Below are 19,910 nucleotides of genomic sequence, written 5' to 3'. Positions count from 1 at the left end.
AAGTATGCGTTCATGTGTGTGCATTTAGTGTGTGTGCGTGTGCATTGTTTTGTGTGCGTGTACAGTATCTCTAAAGGAGACCATAGGCTGTGGTTCATACAGGTCTGCTGACCAGAGATAGCACTCTGTTATTGTCTCTACCCACTGATCAGTTCTGCCTCACCCACAGTGAGATGGGTACACACACACACACACACACACACACACACACACACACACACACACACACACACTCATAAATGTACATTAAGGATCCACCTCTGCTCTCAGTAAGCATCCCCCATACTAAAGCCCCATCATCGGTTCAGAACAAGCAAAAACTGACTACTTGCATAATGTGAATCAGGTGATTGGGAAGGAGGTGAATTGGTTATAACTTCACTGTCACACACCAATAACATCATTCTTCTTTCACTTTGCCATGTTTACAGTTGAGCACATAATAAGCTTTTGTGGATGGGCAGTGGAAGTCTAGAAAAGGAGAGATGGATTGACAGTAGTTAAAGTCAATTTAGAGCCCAACAATCTAAAAAGAAAAAAAAGAAAAAAATCAACAGCAGACAAACAAAATAAATAAATGAACAACCTAACATTTTCCTCAGTTGCCTTAAAATTCTCATCTTGTCCTATAGTTAAAACTATAAGTCAAATGCTACTTTGAAATTGAGTTGGGCTGCGTAGGTTCTGTAGGTTACTTATCATGTAATTGATTGTCAAGAGTCAGCTCACTTAAAACAAGGAGAAACATGAGAAAGAGGAGAATTTCCACAACTAGGAATCCTCTTTATTAATTCAACCTGAATTAAGAGTCAACCTTCTAGCTTTTTTGTAGCTTTTAACCTCATCTGGTGGTCTTGAGAAGCAAATAGAGTTGAGGAAAAGTTAAAGTTGAGATGAAAAAAGCTGCTAGGTGGTGCTTGTGAATATTTTAATGAATATTTGTTTTTCTATTTGACATGAACTTATTGATTAATATCAAGCTTATCGTGAAACAGTTAAATTCATGTTAAAGTACGATGTATTTTTGACCATCACAAAATAATCAGTAAATGATCGTGGTAGTTTTGTCTGTACCTTTCAAACATTTCAACTCTGAACTAATGTACTGAAGATGTGGACAGCTATCACAGCGTTGATGCAGCAGGAGAATTGGAAAGGATGACAGCGTGTGCTCAGACTGCCTCAGGAGCCACAAACGTACCTTTTCAATCTCCGCTGAACCCAGATTATGTAACTTGAAACCCTGTCCTCATCTGACCACCGTAGACAATCCGTTATCTCACGTACAGTATCTTTAGGCAAACCAAAGCTCAGAGAGGAGAGAATGGAGATAACAGAGGATGAGTATTATTGCAGTCCAGTGAGGACAAGAAGACAAAGCAGTGAAAGGGGGAAACTGAGGATGCACACCTGGAGAAAGAGAGGCTACAGAGTAGATGAAATGTCATTCTCCTCAACAGCTTATCTTCTCTCGGACTAATGCAGAAAGGTCAGGCAGTGACTCGGACTGACATATACAAAGTTAATATTTCAGATTTATTTCAAATTATTTATTTCTCCCAATACAAAGACTGTTTGGGTCATGTCTAGCAAACTCATTGTTAATGGGGTGATTGCAAAAAGGAGAGAACATATTCTGATAATACATTAAAAAGTTAAATGAAGAAATATTTAGAAAATAAGACTTAAGATATTTGTTGCATTTAAAACCATAAAATGCAACTGCAGCTATGTTGCATCATAAGTTTGGTTTGTCAATAAATTAAATATAAGACGTAAGATGTAAGTCTAAGAGACTACAGCCATGTTAGCAGTGAGCTTTGTAATGCGTACCAGTGCTTTGAGCTAAATGCTAATGCCAGAATGCTAACACACTCACAATAGCAATGCCAACATGCTGTTAAGCAGGTATTATGTTTATCTTTTTCACTGTTAGCATGCTAACATTAGCTTTGTATGTAGCACTGAACACAAAGTACAGCTAAACGGAGTGTCACTCATTTCAAAGGTATTTCATCATAAAACAAAGAAAAAAACAAACTTAATGAAAAGTCAGTAGGATGCTGATGAAGGTACCTTTATATGGATGGTCATCTTAGCGTTAATTCAAATTTGACATATTAGACATTTGTGACGACAATATCCATAAATGGAGAAACAAACGGAGCACTTAAGTGTGTAATACTACTGTACTAGCTAGCTAGCATAATCAATCAAGAGTCACATTTAATCATTACAGATCAGTTATATTAGTAGAAAAATTATAAATACAATGTTTTTTCATAGATTCAAGATGTATTCAAGATTATTTCATTAATCCCATGGCATACAAACATCTTGGTCCTCTGCACACCCAAGGAATTTCTGCAAATTGTATGGTCTTCTTCATTCTTCATTTTAGTTTTTTTCCCCCAAAGTTGAAGGATTACCTGGAATTCCCTGTGGGGATTTTGACTCCGGATCTCATATTACCTCTTTGTTGCAGTACACTCAAGACAGGTCAGGTCACTCAGACACAGGCTTCCGCCACCACACTGAATAATTCAGGAGAGGCCATGATGCTGTGTGTGTGTGTGTGTGTGTGTGTGTGTGTGTGTGTTTGAGCAAGCAGACCATGTGGTGTGTGTGTTTGTAGTGTGTATTTTGAGGAATCAAATCAGTAGAGTGTGAGTGTGCAAAGATGGGTGCTAACAGAGTGGTTTCCTCTGTCCTCTTGGAGAAGCCCTGTGGCCCACTTAGGATCAACTTACAGATGTCTGACTGAGAGTGGATGAGTTGAAAACTGACTCAGTGTTTTGGGGATGCTGTTTCCTTACTCCAGTGTTTTGGGTGTAACAGCCAGTGACCTGTTGATTCAGATGAGAGACTCTACATTAGACACTTTGTGCATTTGTCCCTTTTTAGATACGTTACAGCTTATCTGCACGTGCTGAAAAATGTCCTCTTATCTGTAGCATTCAGAGCAGATGAACAAAACATCCAAACAGACCTGCCACTGCTGATCTGTTATCATAATAATACCACCACTCTGATGTGTGGGTGGATGATTTACATAGTGCCAGAGCTGCTGTCATAGTCTGCGTGCTGATATACATTCAGAATGTGTATAAATGTGACTCACTACACTCAATGCATCATCCTCCTCCTCGTAAGGATTTCCTGTGAATACATGCCCTTGCTGAGTGTGAAAATATGGGTCAGTAATGTATCCTGCAAACACATAAAGTGGGATGGGGTAATGTGATGTGTGACTTTGTGTTGTTTAAAATTGTCTAAATTTACTGTTCAAGCTGTTCTCCGAGTGCCAACCTGTCTGCAAGTGATCATGGTTATAGCTGAGCTGTTTGCTATAGTTCAGTGCCGTTTCGGGTTGCAATGACGTCAGTTCTCCAATCGCCAGTGACATAAGGCTCTGGAGTTACACTGCCCAGGTACAGAGGGTGCACCTATACATCTCAATGTCATGAATAATGGCTGAAGGGTTGAAGTCAGGATAATGCAGCGTGTAAAGTTTTTCTCTTTTTAAAGTATATTTATACAGGGGAAGTATTTTCACAAGCCATTTTTGGCTTCAAACCTCTCCAATTCTGTTGTCTTTTATATATATATATATATATATATATACAAATAAAAAATAATAATAAATGAATAAATCCCAGTCTATTTTGCTCACCCATTAAATCACTCACCAAATGAAATGGTTTTAATACTAAAATTGAAAAAACACACGATCTCTGCAGTTCTGATGAGTGTTTTAGCCTCTTTTACCTCAATAGTTTGTGTATCCTGCATATTTACTGCATGATTCAGTCTCATTAACCTCTGCTCTTTTCAACAAAAAAGCTCCAATAAGCACACTGTACTCTACCCACACACTGCCAAATGGCAGGCAGACAAAGCTGGCAATTGATTGGTTAACATAGTCAATTATCCAGCACTGAAGACCCCAAATACTTGGTTTAAACTAAACCAGAAGGACAGTATGTAGTATGTGTACAGTGTATCAGTGTAAGCTGTTGATATAGAGGTAGCTGTGAATTTGTCCGCTGGTGTTTATGTTTGTAGGCTTCATAGTGGGCAAAAATTGTTCAATGTATATAATGATTATTGTAGCTTTAAGGGAACATTTGGTATTTTGACAAAGATTATGTTTGTTTGCTGCCTTACCCAGAGTGAGATAAGATTTCAGGAAGAGGTCCAGCACTTGTTTAAGCTACTATGGCACAATAATTTAAAGTAAGATAACAGCCTAGCGCTGTCAAAAGCAGAACAGACATATGGAACTATCTCTGTACTGTACTGTAGACACAAAACTTAAATATATGCTTGTTTGCCATTTTAAATGTGCTGTGTTCTTTCAAAATGGCAGATCAGCAAACATACTTCTGCACTCGTCACAAAATAATGCACAAGGAGAGGAACAGTAGTTTATTACATTTCTCCCCACAATATGTGAGTTTTTATCCAACATCTAAGTCCAGAAACAGGCAGATTAAGGACTCTTTATGTACAGTGTATAATTTTTTGGTTGAGGAACAGTTAAAAAGTCTGGACCACCTAGAAAAGGTTCTGAAAAAATATGTTATCCACTACATTTATGGCTTAAACTTGATTAAATTATTTTGCATCTCTACCATGTCTTTCTCAGGCACTCCCTAATCTAGATCACCCCACTCTTTTCTCTCCCATTTCTGTGCAGTATATCACCAATTTTATCCCACAGCCAACGACCCCTCCACCCTTTCTCTTGCTTTTCCTTCTGTGTCACAGTGGAGAGTGAATAATTCATGTCCGGGCTGCTTGCTGGTGGAGATGAATCATGTGAGAAGAGCAGGATACACGTGCTAGTCTCAGAGCGACTCTCTAAGGATCCTAGGACAGTGTAGGGGGGAGCCACTGTGCTCCTCCACTGCTTATTGTACAGTCTGCTACTACTACTCCTCCCTGGATGCATAACATTACCATCCCAGCTTTCATGACAGTCACATGTGAGCGCTGCCTTCAAAGGCCAGGCATGGAGTCATCCACAGAGACCACGCAGTACCTTGTCACTATATATCTATATACTGTATCCACAGTGTATGACGTGAATCATGAATTTTACATTTTTATATTTAGTTAAAGCCCCTGCAAGGAACTTTTTGTGTTGATTCCGGTGGCCACTGTGGTTGTTTCTTAACAAGTTGTTGTAAATCACTTTCACGTTTAACATTTGAAGTGGTTTTAAATTTAATTGTTAATTGAACAAGAATAAACATCCCAGTCCCAGGTCAAGACCAACAAGTCCAAAGTCAAGTCCAAGGCCAAAACCTTGATTTTTCTGGTCCCAAACAAGTCGTAATGAAATTAGGGACATTGGCAACGTTAGGCTTTACGGCTGGCTCCAATGACAGATTGCTAACATTAGAAACTGCTGATTGTTGACCAAATCTTCGATAAACTGCTTTATCTTTTTCACAACCATATTCCATGAAGACCTGCCCCTATGCTGCCAAGATTTGGTTGCCTAAGTCTTTTAAAGACAACAATTAGCAGTTTCTAATGTGAGCTATCTGTCGCTGGAGTCAGCAAAATAATGTGGATGCAACCATTTTGTTAACATGCTAACAGCGTTCAGGTCTCAGTTAATATTTTTAAAGGGTTCTACCAAACGCTAGCTAATATTAACTTAAGCCATAGCTGGTCAGAGAACATTGTTAGCTTCAACTCAACATTCTTTGTGAAGCCCTAAATGTTGAAAGTCGTGTTATTTCTATAGTTTTTGGGCAGCTTGATTTTGCATGTTGCAGGTTTTTTTGTTGTTGACCACAGCACAGTCATTTTATCCAACAGGGATAATCCGAGGTGTCACCTTTTGTCTGCACTGCCAAGCGCTTGCTGCTGACAGACTGATTCAAAGTACATCCTTAGTCAGTTCATTTATTGCACATTTTTATAACTATAATTTTCTATCTCTTGGCTTTTTGGAGGATAATAAAGTAATTTAAAGGCACAAGTGAAGTCACTGGTCAAATCGAGTCCAGATCATGTAAGTCCACAACTCTGAGGACTACTTATTATCAAATGTAACTTGCAATTAAATCAGCTGTATGCCTGGTATCATTCTCAAACAATGTATTTGGACAATATGTTGACCAGGTTTACATGTTTCATGTGTGAAATACAAAAAGTTTGTTGCTCAGTGTTCTGCAGATTCTGTCCCTTCACTCCCACACACACACTTCTGTCTCTGGAGAACCTCGCTGCCCGACTCTGGCTAAATGTGTCTCTGCATACTTGTGTTTCTGTCAGTTTTCATATACTCCGTGTATATGTGTGTGTACTCCTGAGTGCCTGAGCTCTGCAGTCGGTGTCTTGGTGCACACGTGTATCTCACACGAAAGATCAACATACTGGAGTGTTGATGGACCCAGAGCAACAATTATTCATACAGAGGGACCTATGCAGCTTTCGTGCTGTCACACCGTGTTATCAGACTGCATGGATGAGCAGCCAGCCCTCTGGACTGAAAAGCTTGAGGCATAACGTTTGGCCTGGTTTACAGCGATGCGATGCCTGTGTCTGACTGTAGAGATGCCAATTTAAGGGAATTTGGTATTTGCCAGATGTGCATTAGAAGTATGGCACAGGTGGAATTTACTCTTCAGGTAACTAACAAACAACAAGTAGTCACAGAGATTCAGATTGTGATTTAATTTATAAGATTGCATCTCCCACAACACTGCCTAGTTTTGTACAACTTGGCTTTTCTTTTCATATTGCCGGCTGTCGGTTAGGATTTGATGAACATTGTACTTGCCAAAGTATCTGTAGTGTGGCAACAGATGGGGCGAAAAAAGTTGGTTTTCAGTCGATTATAGAGGTTTTAAAGCAACATCATGTAAGATTTGTATATATGGACAGCTGTACACATGCATTTCGAGTCGACAACTTTACTAACACAGCCAAACATCAAGCAAGTGCAACAACACAATACATTTCAAGCTAGCTAATGAGGCCAGCTCACCGTCTGTCTGCAGCCTTTTAATTCACAAAACTCTCACCAACGACTAAAAGCCAGTCACAGATTTACTCTTTACTCTCTGCGTCTCTTTCCTTTTCTCTTCTTAGCTTCCTCTGTCGTCTTCTTCGGTCTGTTTGCGTCTGCCATTAGCTATGACCATAGCAGCTGCTGAGCCTGGTTGCATTACATTCTCAGTTTTCATTTTTTATATACAGTTATCACACGTGTAAATGATCTTGGTCGAAATAGAGAGCACTTTGATGGCAACAGTTCCAAATGATTCATCATTTAGCTGCTCAGGTAGCGATAGAGTTTTGATGATGGGATGGGTCTTGTGGTAATGCCTTCTAACACTCTTCCTCTCCTCTTTCTTGTCCCAGATTAGTCGCTGCTTGAAGCCTGGAGGACGATTCGTCTCCGTCACCTTCGCCAACCCCTTTTTCAGGAAGCGTCTCTATGCTCGCACCGAGTACAACTGGTCGATTAAGAAGTACACTTATGGAAAAGGCTTTGAATATTTTGTGTATGTAATGACCAAAGGAGAGGAGCTCAGCCCAGAGGATGCAGCTCTGGAGAAAAAGCTACTAGAGGACACCAAATCCCCACCTACCAAGATCGCCACAACACAAAATGTCCCTGAGGAAGACTTCATGTCTAATATTGACTTGTAAAATAACTGGATTATCTAAAGGAATTTTAGAAATACATTATCCCTATAAATAGGCTCTATACTGTGATGACGACTTTTGTAAGAAGTAGCGACAATGTAGTTTTCATTGAGGTCTAGGTATAGATGTTCATAAGACGTCTGCAAGGAAAGATTACAGTGGACTTGTTTTATACTGGATTTTAACTACACAGCAGCAGGGACACTTAATACAAATAAAATCGGTATAATGTCTGATTTTAAATGTCCTTGGTTTCCTGTGTGATTTTATTGTTTCTATGTAGGGATGTGGGACAGTGCCCTCTTCTCTCCGCTTCCCTACTGTGTCAAAGTCAATGCTAACATAACTGCAAAGCTTAAAAAATATTATAATCTTGTGATTTTTGCTGGCTGATGTTAGCTTGCTTGCTAACATAGCAAAATAGCTAGCTTCATCCAGACTCCTGGGGCTGGCTTGCCAATTGCAGGTTAAATCCATGTGTTGAATGCATTCATTTTTCGTTTATACAGCCTCAAGATAACTAGTAGACATAACAACCAGGAAAAAAATCATGCTTGAGACAGATGAAAAGAAAACATGTATTTACATATATAACATTCAGACAAAAAGGTTCTCTAAACATGGGGTAACAGGACAAAATACAAAGCACCATCAACATAAGACAGAACAATGTCAGCAAATCTTTCCCCAGTGATGATTGGGTCCCTCAGATTCAAAATGGTTGATTGATGAATGGTCAGATCTGGAGCTCACAGGCGCAAAGCAATCCGCCAATGGCACACAACACCTTAAAAGCAGTGCCTTCTTCTCTTCTAGTTCTTCTTACAGCAGCATTGTCTGCAATGGCCTAATACAACCAAAGATACTGGAGGGAATTTTGCTTTATTCTACCATGAACATTCTTTTATAAATGTTATTATACGATTATATTGTTTATACAGTTTAATTGTGATTGCTATGGAGTAATTTGTACTCTTAATAACTATGACTCATCTTGGTTCTTCTGTCTGTGTCATAATTTTACGAATCTGCTACTATCAGCGTCTGTTCTATTGCAGTTCACAAATGAAACTTTTAGCTTTTATAAGGAAGTTTTACATCCCAGTGTCCTTAAAATCTGTCTGCCTTTACATCAGAAAAATGTAACAGCCTACCAGTGTTGTGCAATTTGCAAGACAAACTGGCCTGTCTAGACACAGTACATAACAGCAGCACCAGCCTGCATGTAAAGTCAGTGTTCAAGTCTATTAATATGTCAGTCAGAGTCTTCCCTTCTGTTGGGGTTGTCCACATCTGTCCCATATCTGCTTTAGATTCCAGACAAAATTTGCTAATGGAGATATGCAGTGTTTGACACACCTGTCAAGCACGCTGGTGCTACGTGTGGACACATACACATATCCATCCAAGTAATAGCTCACCCCGCACATTATTTGTTGAGGAAACATGAGATCAGTCCCGGGTCCTGTGCTCTCTGCTGCTTAAATATAGACCAGAAAGGGAGATAGAACCAGGCGTGCAGACAGGCAGGAAGGCTGGTGACTGGAGGGGGGACCACATTGATAAAGTAGAAATCATTTATTTTTAATTCTCCACTGAGATCTAATTACCGCCTATTTTTAAGACCGGGGCGGGGGGGGGGAAGGTGTGTGATTTTTCAGATGGCTCTTCCGTTCCACGATTTTTTGCTGGTGTAACGTGGTAGTTTGTTTAACTTTAACTTGTATGTAAACCAGTCTCCCCATGAGGTCTATTCAGTAGCTGTTCTGGAGCTTTTGATCGTACTGAATGATCTTCCTGCGCTGATTTTGCCTAGTTGTCATGGGATTGACTGTTGGCTAAACCCCACAACACGTGTAGCTTACAGTAATAAAGGTCTCAGCTACCTCTTGAAATTCAACAATGAGTCCTTGATTTCATTCAGAGATCAACAAAGGCAGATTTTAGTCCATTATAAGTATAAGAACAGTTACATAACCATGTTTGACTGGTTAGCCTGCTCACTGTTTCAGAGTTTGCTTTCACTTTTAACGTTACAAGAGAAAGGGGTTGTAAGGATGAGGACTAACTTGTGTGTTTTGTTAAAGGTAACTAAGGTATCTCAGGTAACGTTAGTTCGGGTTGCTGGAATAAAGGTACCCATATTCAATAAAGAGCTGCTAATGTTACCCTAAACACTGATAACATCAATAACTGACTTCCATCCATCGGAGAAAACGACTCAGTGAATGTGCTAGTTGCAAAAAGGGACGTTTTTAATGTAACCTGTGACCCCACACACTAATGTAGTGTAATGATGTGCTCTTTGGTAATAATGCTTGATTACTACTGTAGGTGGTTAGCTAGTAACCTGACATGCTAACTAATAGAGCTTACATTAAAGCAAATAAACACACTATTTATTCTAACTACTAGCCTTCTGGTGCTGGAAAGGCCTCTTCCAAACTCCTGACAAAGTAGTATGTTCTTACTACAGCCTTCTGCACACCACTTCAATATATGGCAAAAAACAAAGCTTGACCGGCATGCCGTGCCTACTTACAGTTGTTAAGGCTATGATTAGACCATTGCTGTTTAAGGGAAGGGATTTAGCGAACATTTTGCTTAAAGTTGAGGTTGAATTTTCATCCTTGATTATTAAAAACCACAGCTGACAAAACAATATCACCACAAGATCATTTAAAGTTAAAGAGCTTTTCTGGATCTTTGGATTCCATAATAACTGGAGTCCATCTGCTGAGCAAGAACGTGTGACGTAATTTAAAGCTACTGTTTCTAATCTGTTGTGCTCGGACAAAATAAGTTTAAAATTTCCCTCTTTGTCTTTTATACTGAAAGAAATGTCCCAACTGAGTAAAGTTTGATGTTGATGAGATTGTTTTCTTCACACACACACACACACACACACACACACACACACACACACCTGCACACATATTAAAATGTCTCACTATCAGACAGTGATGGTCTCAATCTCACCCACTCTGTCTCCCCCCCAGACCCTTGCATTGTCTCTGGGTAAACCCCGTTGGCTGTTATCTGGTTGCTATGGTGACGATTGGGTGCAATGCCCTGGCTACATTAACAGGAGGCTTAAAAAAAACAAAAACAGCCTGGCACCTATTTGGCCTGGCTGGGTGAATGACAGGAGGGTGCTTATGTAAGTAGCAGTGAGTTTGATATTGACAATAGAGGCTTAGGGGTGCAGACCAGCCACTGCAGCACTGGGACATAAAAAAACATGATGGATGTAACACTCAGAGTGGATAGATAGAGGTTCGTGGAGAGTTAGTTTTTTCTGCTCTATTTTCCCCCTAAAACATGATGCCATTTTCCTTAGTTTAGTCTTGCTTCCATTTCTGCTCTGTCAATAAATGAATATATTGAAATTCAGCAGTTCTTACATTTGGTTTTCTGCTTCCTTAGTCGGACTGACTGATGTGCAATGGCAGAAACCCCGACAGTGAGATTTAACTTGACTGGAGTTATATAACCGCCGAGCAGGGCACAGGCCTCATGCAGGAGAGGTTTAGTCATCATTTTTTTCTTAAACACAAACCTTTCCGTCTTAATGTGCAGTTTTTTGTTCCTTCAGCTGATTACCTGAGTCATGCAGGTGTCTGCTGAGGCCATGATTTAATATAGAGTGCCGTGTATTTATGTGTGTGTGAGAAAGCAGATCCAGAATTTTCTCTCCTGCTGCTAATTGTCCTCCATGCTTTGTTGCCCAAGGGCAGGAACAACACTAATCTACTGCATGCTCGATGCCTTTCACCCTCTTTGTCTCTGTATTTCTGTCTCTCTTTTACTCTGTCACTCTTCTCACCGCCACCCCCAGCCTGCTCTCTCTGTCTGCATCGATTGGCCCTGAGTGCTTTGGTGTGTGGGTGTTATGTGAAGGCTCATGCGAGTGAAAAGGTCAAATGCATGCTTTAACCAAACATCTCTGGGTTTTATTTGCCACATTGTATGTGTTTGCGTTCAAACCGAATCACGACAAATCACGACTGCCTGTTTGTACCCTGTTGAACTGCCTACTTAACTGCAACTGCACTCGAAGCCTTTTCACTGATTTAAAAAAAGAAAAGAAAAAGGGATTTCTTACAACCAAGGTGCTATTTTTGTAGTTTTGTTATATCTGTAATAAAAACATTCTTCTGACAAAGCTCATTTCTGAGATCTGGGAATGCAGCAACATTATTAAAAACAAGACCAATGGGGCAAGAAACATGAGCTGTCAGACAATTATACAGGTTTTAGACAAACCTCCTGGTAAGTCAAACTTAATTGGAGAATGCAGCAAAGGCAAACAGTAAAGTTATTACCTAATCTGTCATCTGAGACAGTTGGAGACTCTTGATGGACTTCTACGACCTGCAAGGCGAGGGTCCCGTGATTGACTAAAACAGGCAAAGGCATCGTCAGTAGCCTTGCTAGATTGTGTGTTTTTAACTTTTGCCAACTTGTGATTTGAACAATTCATATTCAGTTCAGTTCAAATTGCCTTGTCAAACTTTGTTGCATCCCCAGATCTTGTACCAAGTACCAAGTAATAAAAACTTTAACATGTGGTATGGTGGTATTACAGATGGTAATTATGGCCAGAACTATGAAAATAAAGTTTTGTACTAAAGTACAATTTCCTGCATCCCGTGTAGCCAGTTTTAGTAGACTAGTATAGACCGGATGGGGGACTCACCAGTTAGCCTTGTCAGTGGAAACCCTTCTGCTGAAAGCACTGCCACTACTTTCAACAGCACTGTATATCTGACCATCTACCTTGGGGCAGTATAATGGCATAATATACTGTATGGCAGCCTTATGTAACTGGAGGAGGAATATTAATGGACGTCCACTCAGGACAGGGTGTAAGTGGAATCAGATCAAAGCTCTCTGTCCTCACTGCACACGTTCAGTTTGAATCTAGAACTTGCTCTTAGCTGTGTGCGAGATAACAGCAGAGGGAACAGTACGACAATGGCACTTTATGTCTTGTTTACAGTGGTCTGTCTATGCTGCTGCTTTAGCATTTTGTTTGTTTTGTCATGCATGTTTTTCCATCCAGACTTTACAACAGTGGCTGTCCATTAGCGAGGCATCTACAGCATGTCTGTGTTGACCCCAGCATGGCCTGCACTCCCATCCCATCTGCCAGGTCTGTACACAGGAGCCACAAAGACCCTGGGTTACAGCTACAGATACAGCTCCAACTGACCTCTGACCCTGAAAGCTGAAAAATGATGACTGGATATACGTCTCATCAGCGGATAGGAGCTCATTAGTTGCTGCATGAGATGTTCCAGATATTCTATTTTAATCAGATTAATCTGACAACGATGAGAATATTGAACAGAATATGAACAGAATATCTTTTCATCCAGATGGTTTGTAGCACACTGTCAATGGTTTGTAGAGTCTAAGGATTTAGGAAACACCTTCAGAAAAGCGATAATTGTTGTTAATCTTACAAAAACAAAAGCTACAACACTGAAGGGAGAGCAATACTGCAGCACTATTTGTTCTATTACTGTAAAGGTCACATGTCTACAGTGAAACTCATGACAGGCAGAGAGACGTAGAGCAGAACTGACACAATTCAATATTTGCCCAAATATGTCAGTCCGGTTCCGGCCTTCCAGAGCTGCACATTACTGTGGAAAGTGTAATTGTCCATGGCCTCAGACAGCCACACGCACACACACACACACACACACACACACACACACACACACACACACACACACACACACACACACACACACCAACAACATGATCGATAGCACTATGTGTTCATTCAGTGCAGTGCCGATGTTATCAGGACGGTCAATAATCTCACTGATGGGAATGTGGTCGGCTACACAGATGACGCTTTGTTGACGTTCTGTTATTAGAGTGAAGTGCAATTCAGAGTAATATAAGGATCAGTGTTCACGTATTGTTGACATGTAGCGCATAGATGTGTCCTGATACTGTGGTGATTTTTCCAAAAGATAAACAAACCAGACTGAAAACCTGTCACATCTACAGCGTGATTTCCAGATTTCCCGTCATTACAAGGAAATGAATTTGTATTGAGTTGTTATCAATGCTGTGCAGGTTTGTGTACCTCAGGTGGAAGACGGGTGATATCAACTGACACAATTTCCTGACTGACACTGTTGGCAAACTGTGTAGTACAGTACCTTATCTTCCACCTGACAGTTTCACCTGATTTCACAGATCTGTTGATGTTATATTCCCAACCAGGTTAGTTCTCCTTTGGGGGGGAACAGATGATTTGATTTATAAAAATGTATCCACATATTTGTGTTGGGGAGAAGAATAAGCAAACATATAGGATTACAAATGGCTGTGATGCTAATGTTTAGTGTATTTATTGTCACAGAGACCTACTAACTTGTTAGTTGACTGCATAGTTAGAAAGTTTTCCACCAACCAGAATCAATTGTAACACATTTTCCTAAAAGTAATGGGTTGAAATGTCCAGTTTCTGCCACTCCAAGTGGTTGTTGTTTGAAGGTAAGCTTGACACCAAACTTTAACACAGACAGGACAATAATGTCTTATATAGATTTACATATGTATCTCACAGATCCACCAAAACCACTGGGTTCTCTCTTCCATCAAATGCTGTTGAACAATTCTATGAAGACCATCCCACTTATCCCACAGACTTCCCATTTAAGCCCATCTGGTAGGGTTGTGTTGGGATGGAAACACCGTAACAAAGCACAGAGCATGTGATTTTGTGCATGATGTAGGTTTTTCTCAGTGCACCAACCAAAGTCAGTGTTTGCAGTTCTGCTAAAGACTTTGTGTGAGAGCTACAGTATGAGGACACTGTACATGGAGACTTTGATGGATGATCATGTGGCCAGTTGTGGCTCCCCCGGGGTCTGTGGTTTAATGGATTCACTAGTGTAGGCCAGCACAGAGCTGCTTAACAGCTTAACAGATGGATCACTGTTCCTTCCCTGCTCTTTAATCAAGGATCAGTATTTACTGTCACTGAGGTAATGGCTACTGATTCCAGAGGCTGCAAAGAAATTAGACTCTGCTCTCCTGTGGTGCAACTACCTGTATGTTCTGTTTCTGTGCTGAGGTGAGGTGATGTGCTGTGTGTTTTTCTTCATGACTTTCATTCTCAGAACAAGCCCAGGCTAATCTCACATTAGTCATCTTCTACTGAATTCTTAGTAAAAACGTCTTGGGACAAAAGCCATACCAGAGAATCACATTAACATTTTCTTTCACCATTTATTAATTCACCAAATACAGTGAAAATGGCATCATAATATACAATGACTCATTCTTAGAATGTCATGACATTTTTGTTGCTTTTTTGCTTCATAAAACGATGTTTCATTATTGAAAATATTAAGGTTTCATGCACAACAAACCATATCCAGTTTCTTTAAAATAATGGTACAAAATAAACAAAATTAAAAAACAAAAACTGTAATGTCCAAAATCGGTCAAATAACAACATGTTATTTGAGGATACTCGTAAACAGTGCAATATACTCTAAAACTGCCATTTTCTAACAAATTCATCAACGAAGCTCAAGTCACAGTATACGATTTCTTAATAATAGTTTAACATTGATGTGTGCAAAAACCCCAGACACATTCAGTTAGTCTTTAAAAAACGTCCGACCTCTGATATAGAACGAGACCAGTCCACTAAAATCTTAGATTCGCCTCTACTGTATGAAGCCTAGTCTCCCTCTGTATATCCTCTCTGAAGTAGAAATATTTTTGTTGATGAATTGTAAGACGATAGACTAGCATATCATTTAAATAACAAATATTTAGATATAAAAATACAAATATGACTTTTGTTAAAAAGAAGCGTGCCAGGGTAAGAGTAGTGGCACCTGTGTTGGCACCGGAGTGAAAGTTCATGCAAATAGATGGAGAAAAAACTTAAAAATGTATAGAAGACGAAACACGAATAATTGCTAAATTAAAAAGAAAAAGAAAAAAATAAACATTTTTTTTCCCATCAATTTCATGACTATTATTTTAAACATTTAGTATAATCTCCACATCCCTGCTGGCCTCTGTAGATATCTGAGCATTTTTAAAATGCAAAACAAAACCAAAAAAAGAAGATAGAGAGAGGAAAACAAAGATATGTGCAGGTGTAAAATCAGCTACATGAAGGTGCCAGCCTGCACCTTTAACCACTGATGGGTGATGCCAGAATAAGAAGTAGTAGTAGTAGTAGAAGAGAAGAAGAAGAAGAAGAAGAAGAAGAACATAGCCTGTGGTTCAGTTTTAAACTGTGGCCTAATGCTCTTTAAGGGCCAAAAAACAAACAGGGTTCTACTACAGAAAATATTAACATTGCACCATCCTCGGATATATGTTTTTACATACAATGGGTCTCCTCTATTTAGTAGACTCGAGAGTTTGGTTGGTCTGTTTTTAAAAAGCGTTTAGCAGCAACAGGAATGCATTGGACCAGTGCTGAAAAGGACAGCTCCCTTGAATGCACCGTCGCTGACTGAATCAACAAAGCCTAAAGGAAGAGGAAGAGGAGGAGGAGGAGGAGGAAGAAGAGGAGAGGGAGGGGGGTGTCTGAGAGCTTAGCCTACCTACTGTACAACTTATTGAAATAGGGCTGGGATTTTTAGCTTCAGCCTCCAGTTGCAGTATTTTTGTTGCTTACAGCGCTTTTGGAAAGGAAAAAGGAGATGGTCGTGAAGTAATGACAAGTTCATCCATCATTAAAGTCAGCAGAGGTTGAGATACAGAGCAGTGTCCGCCATCTCAACATCTTGCTGCGCAGCAGTAGTTAAAATCGGGATTCGTTTGGAGAATTGCCAGCAAATCCCATGATAAATCTTGGACTTTTCCAGAGTCTATCTCTCTCTCTTCCTTTCTCTTTCTTTCACCATCTCTTTCTTGCTCATTTCTCTTCCTCTTTTTTATTTTTTGCTTTCTCCATTTTCCCTCCTTTTCCTTTTTTTTCCTTTCCCGTCATCGCATCCTCGCTTTGTGCCGTCGTGTTCTCTCCTGCAATCCTCGAACATGCACAGCCGACAAGTGCTTCAAATCGGTGATCAAAAATTAAAAAGTCTGCAAGGCATCGCTCACGTTTTTAAACGCCAGGTGAAGACTTGTCTGTCATCCCCTTCAGGACCTCGTCTATTCGGTCGTCCTCGATGACCACTGTGGGGGAAAGAGAGAGAGACAGAGAGAGAGAGAGAGAGAGAGAGAGAAAGGGAAGAGGATGTTTACTGAGGCCGTGGCAGCAGAGATGCACACAATATCCCAGTCACGTTTTCTTTCCATAATGGAGCCTTATTTATAACCCGTAGTAGATGGGAACATGGCGCACTAAAATAACCAAAGCAAGTGTGAAAAAACACCATAATGTGACTGTGGTGCGGTTGCAGGTGAATAAATAAATAAATTAAAGCACTATAACCAAATCCCCGAGCTCGGGTACGCGCGCTTGGTGAAAACAACTAATTCCCGGTAATGGCGACGAGCCAGGGTTTTATCTTTTACGGTTTAACCCCATTGTTTGATGGCTATAACGCGGGGTGTGTCCTTGCATGGAGATAATTTCTCGTGCATGTGTATGTAAACAGTTTGAATGTCAACCACATATTCATGTAATAAAGATATATTCATCCTGTGGTGCATTTTCCCATACCATATTTGTATTTGTATAGAACATTCTGCATAAAACACCATTAATTAAAAGAGATTATATGAATGATAATAAACTCACTATAAGTCCCTAAACGCAATGCAGGCTTAACAGAATTCATATATATTTCGCTCATGTGCCATCACAGAAATAAGTATCAGTTATTGTAACAAGATGCCAAAAGTGTAGAGTTTTTAATGTAACCATCATTTACCTCGCTTGGCTCTGCCAATCTGTCCCAGCTTTGGGGGTCTTTTCCCCTGCGACGAGGAGAAAAAGGCGCTTGTGTCCTGCAGTCCGCAGCTAAAGGACATCTGACTGACCTCGCTGTCCGCCCCGTAGCCGCTCATTTTCCCCTCGTTGTATGGCAGCACCTCGGACATTGTGGCACGAAGGAGAAGGTTCACCAGCGCAGATTTAAAAAGTAGATAAAAGTCTTCCTCAGTGGCTATATATGCACAATACAGCCGTAGATCCCTTTTTTTCTCTGTGTGTGCAAGCTGCAGCGGGTTTGGTGTTTCTCCTGCTCGGGATCCTTTGTGAGTCTAACTCGATGTGGATCCAGGGGCCAGCGTCTGAGGTCCGGGTGTTGTTGTGGTCTCTCTGTGGTCTCTGGATGTGTTTGCAGCTGCAGGGAGAGAGAGACAGCGCATGTGTGTATGCGTGTAGCTATGTGTGTGTGTGTGTGTGTGTGAGAGAGAGAGAGAGAGAGAGAGGGAGAGTTGTGTTCGCCTGTGTTGCTGGCTGATGTCTGGTGAGGAAAGTGGGAGATCCCGGGATCATAAAGGAAACCCAGGCAGAACGGTGAAGTCATCCATCCGGGTTTGAAGCGCGTGTATGTAGTTTGTGTGTGTGTGTGTGTCTGTGTGTGTGTGTGTGTGTGTGTGTGTGTGTGTGTGTGTGTGTGTGTGTGTGTGTGTGTGTGTGTGTGTGTGTGTGTGTGTGTGTGTGTGTGTGTGTGTGTGTGTGTGTGTGTGGTAGGGGACTCTGGGTGGTAGAGGAGCAAGAGTGACATCAACAGGCGAGAGATTAAATTGCACAAGTGAAAGACGTACTGAAGCATTTTTGAGGATTGGAGACGAAGGTTTTGGGTTGTTTTTGGATATCTGAGGAAAATATAGCTACTAATATATAAATGTTTTGTTTGTCTAGTAAAATAAGTAGATACCCTAGCAATATATTTACTAATGTAGCACATATACTAGTCCTGTTATATGGTGAAATTTCCTTTAATAGCCTAATATACTACAGGATTGCTGCTAGCATGTGTAGGCTATAACAGAGAGTCTGGGACAGAGACAGCAGTCACTGTCTATTCTATAAGATTAACAAAATGTGGCACTCCACTTATTATGATGATGGTGTCTGAAGTCTTAAATATTAACCCTGATTATGTCATCAGGATTTTTCTTAGAGACTGGGGCATGCTTGTAAGATGTAAGTGGTTACCAGGCAGAAATAGTCTAACAATGATTGCATTATGAGAAATGTAGGATCCAGGATTTTTTGGAGCTTCACCCATATGGACTGAAACTGAAAAAAAGTGCTTTATTGATTTTGAGCATCATGAGTCCCCCCTCAACTTTAAGAAAGTGCAATACTAAATCATTAAATTGTCACAGCAGCATAAAGTACAAAAACAAATGCGGAGTAAACCCCTCAAAACTGTGAACACTAGGTTTATATTGTAATGAGCATCTGCTATATACAATAAAAAGCATGAAAAGTTACCACTATAGATTGTACATGATGATTGTATGTACATTAATACTTACAAAAGAAATAACTAGCAGATACAGAAAGATACAATATGATCCTGGTTGTAGAATCAGAAAATGGCTCATTTCAGCACCATGGACAGAGCCAGTATGATTTAAACATTAGCTTCATTTGAAACTACGTCATTCTCCCCTGCTTTCTCTTTGCAGCCTGTGTTACAACATCCTGTCCTCACAGCATATGGTGTCTCATAAAAAAGCTAAAATAATGAACTGACAGAATTATTATTGGATCAAACCTGTTTTAACAGCTCGTGCCAGCTGACCTGTCTATAAACACGTGATAACCTTTTTCTAATGAAGTGCCTTTCCTCTGTTTTAGCTGCCAGCCTGCATAGCTGACCGGTGAAAGTAACCAGCTGACAGTCTTGAGATCAGTGCTGTTGGAGATTTCCTGTTGGGAGAAGATGCGGGGCGGCTGCAGAGTCAAAGTGAAGTGAGTTTCTGCCTGTTGGCTGGCTTCCCACAGAAATATGGCCCATAAAACCCCCTGTGAAAGATGCTACTGAGTCTAGAGAGTATTACTGTTAACAACCAGTTTACTATGAAAACATGCAGCCAACATCTTTGGAGGCATCTTTATTCAAGTATGATTTTTCCCTAACAAGGATCCACACTCAGTGTTTAAGGCTATATATCATACATCGGAAATCATAAATCTTCCACTTTATCTGAATGTAATTCCCCAAGGATGACTCACAAAGCTCCTCTTGCCCAATAAACTGCAGCCTCCAGCTGTCAACACGCAGAGCACTTGATTCATGGTGGGATTTCACATGATGTCATCAGTCAGCGAC

General features: G+C 40.3%; 2 protein-coding genes across 4 annotated transcripts in view; one reads left to right on the top strand and one right to left on the bottom strand.

Moving 5' to 3' along the window:
• Positions 1–7,918, top strand: part of ece2a (endothelin converting enzyme 2a) — a 71,388-nt gene extending 63,470 nt beyond the window's left edge. For all 3 annotated transcript variants that reach the window (XM_051397456.1, XM_051397476.1, XM_051397466.1), the window contains one exon: positions 7,384–7,918. In XM_051397456.1, the coding sequence (XP_051253416.1) occupies positions 7,384–7,674 (291 nt within the window). In that variant the 3' untranslated portion in view covers positions 7,675–7,918. The remainder of the gene's footprint in view (positions 1–7,383) is intronic.
• A 6,990-nt stretch (positions 7,919–14,908) lies between these two features.
• On the bottom strand, positions 14,909–18,108 carry camk2n1a (calcium/calmodulin-dependent protein kinase II inhibitor 1a). The gene is made up of 2 exons (XM_051405799.1): positions 17,550–18,108; positions 14,909–16,848 (listed from the first exon to the last, which is right to left on the bottom strand). The coding sequence occupies exons 1-2, from the start codon at positions 17,716–17,718 to the stop codon at positions 16,778–16,780; spliced, it is 240 nt and encodes a 79-aa protein (XP_051261759.1). The 5' UTR covers positions 17,719–18,108; the 3' UTR covers positions 14,909–16,777.
• Between the last annotated feature and the right edge of the window lie 1,802 nt (positions 18,109–19,910).

This window comes from Dicentrarchus labrax, unplaced genomic scaffold (genome assembly GCF_905237075.1).
Source record: "Dicentrarchus labrax unplaced genomic scaffold, dlabrax2021, whole genome shotgun sequence".
NCBI lineage: Eukaryota > Metazoa > Chordata > Actinopteri > Moronidae > Dicentrarchus > Dicentrarchus labrax.
This window is presented reverse-complemented; position numbering and strand designations above follow the sequence as displayed.

Bases quoted from the DNA above. Each gene is read 5' to 3' on its own strand.
- camk2n1a (XM_051405799.1), bottom strand. From the start codon at position 17,718: ATGTCCGAGGTGCTGCCATACAACGAGGGGAAAATGAGCGGCTACGGG. The intron at 16,849-17,549 runs GTAAATGATGGT...TTTCCCCCACAG, and splicing joins GATTGGCAGAGCCAAGCGAG to TGGTCATCGAGGACGACCGA.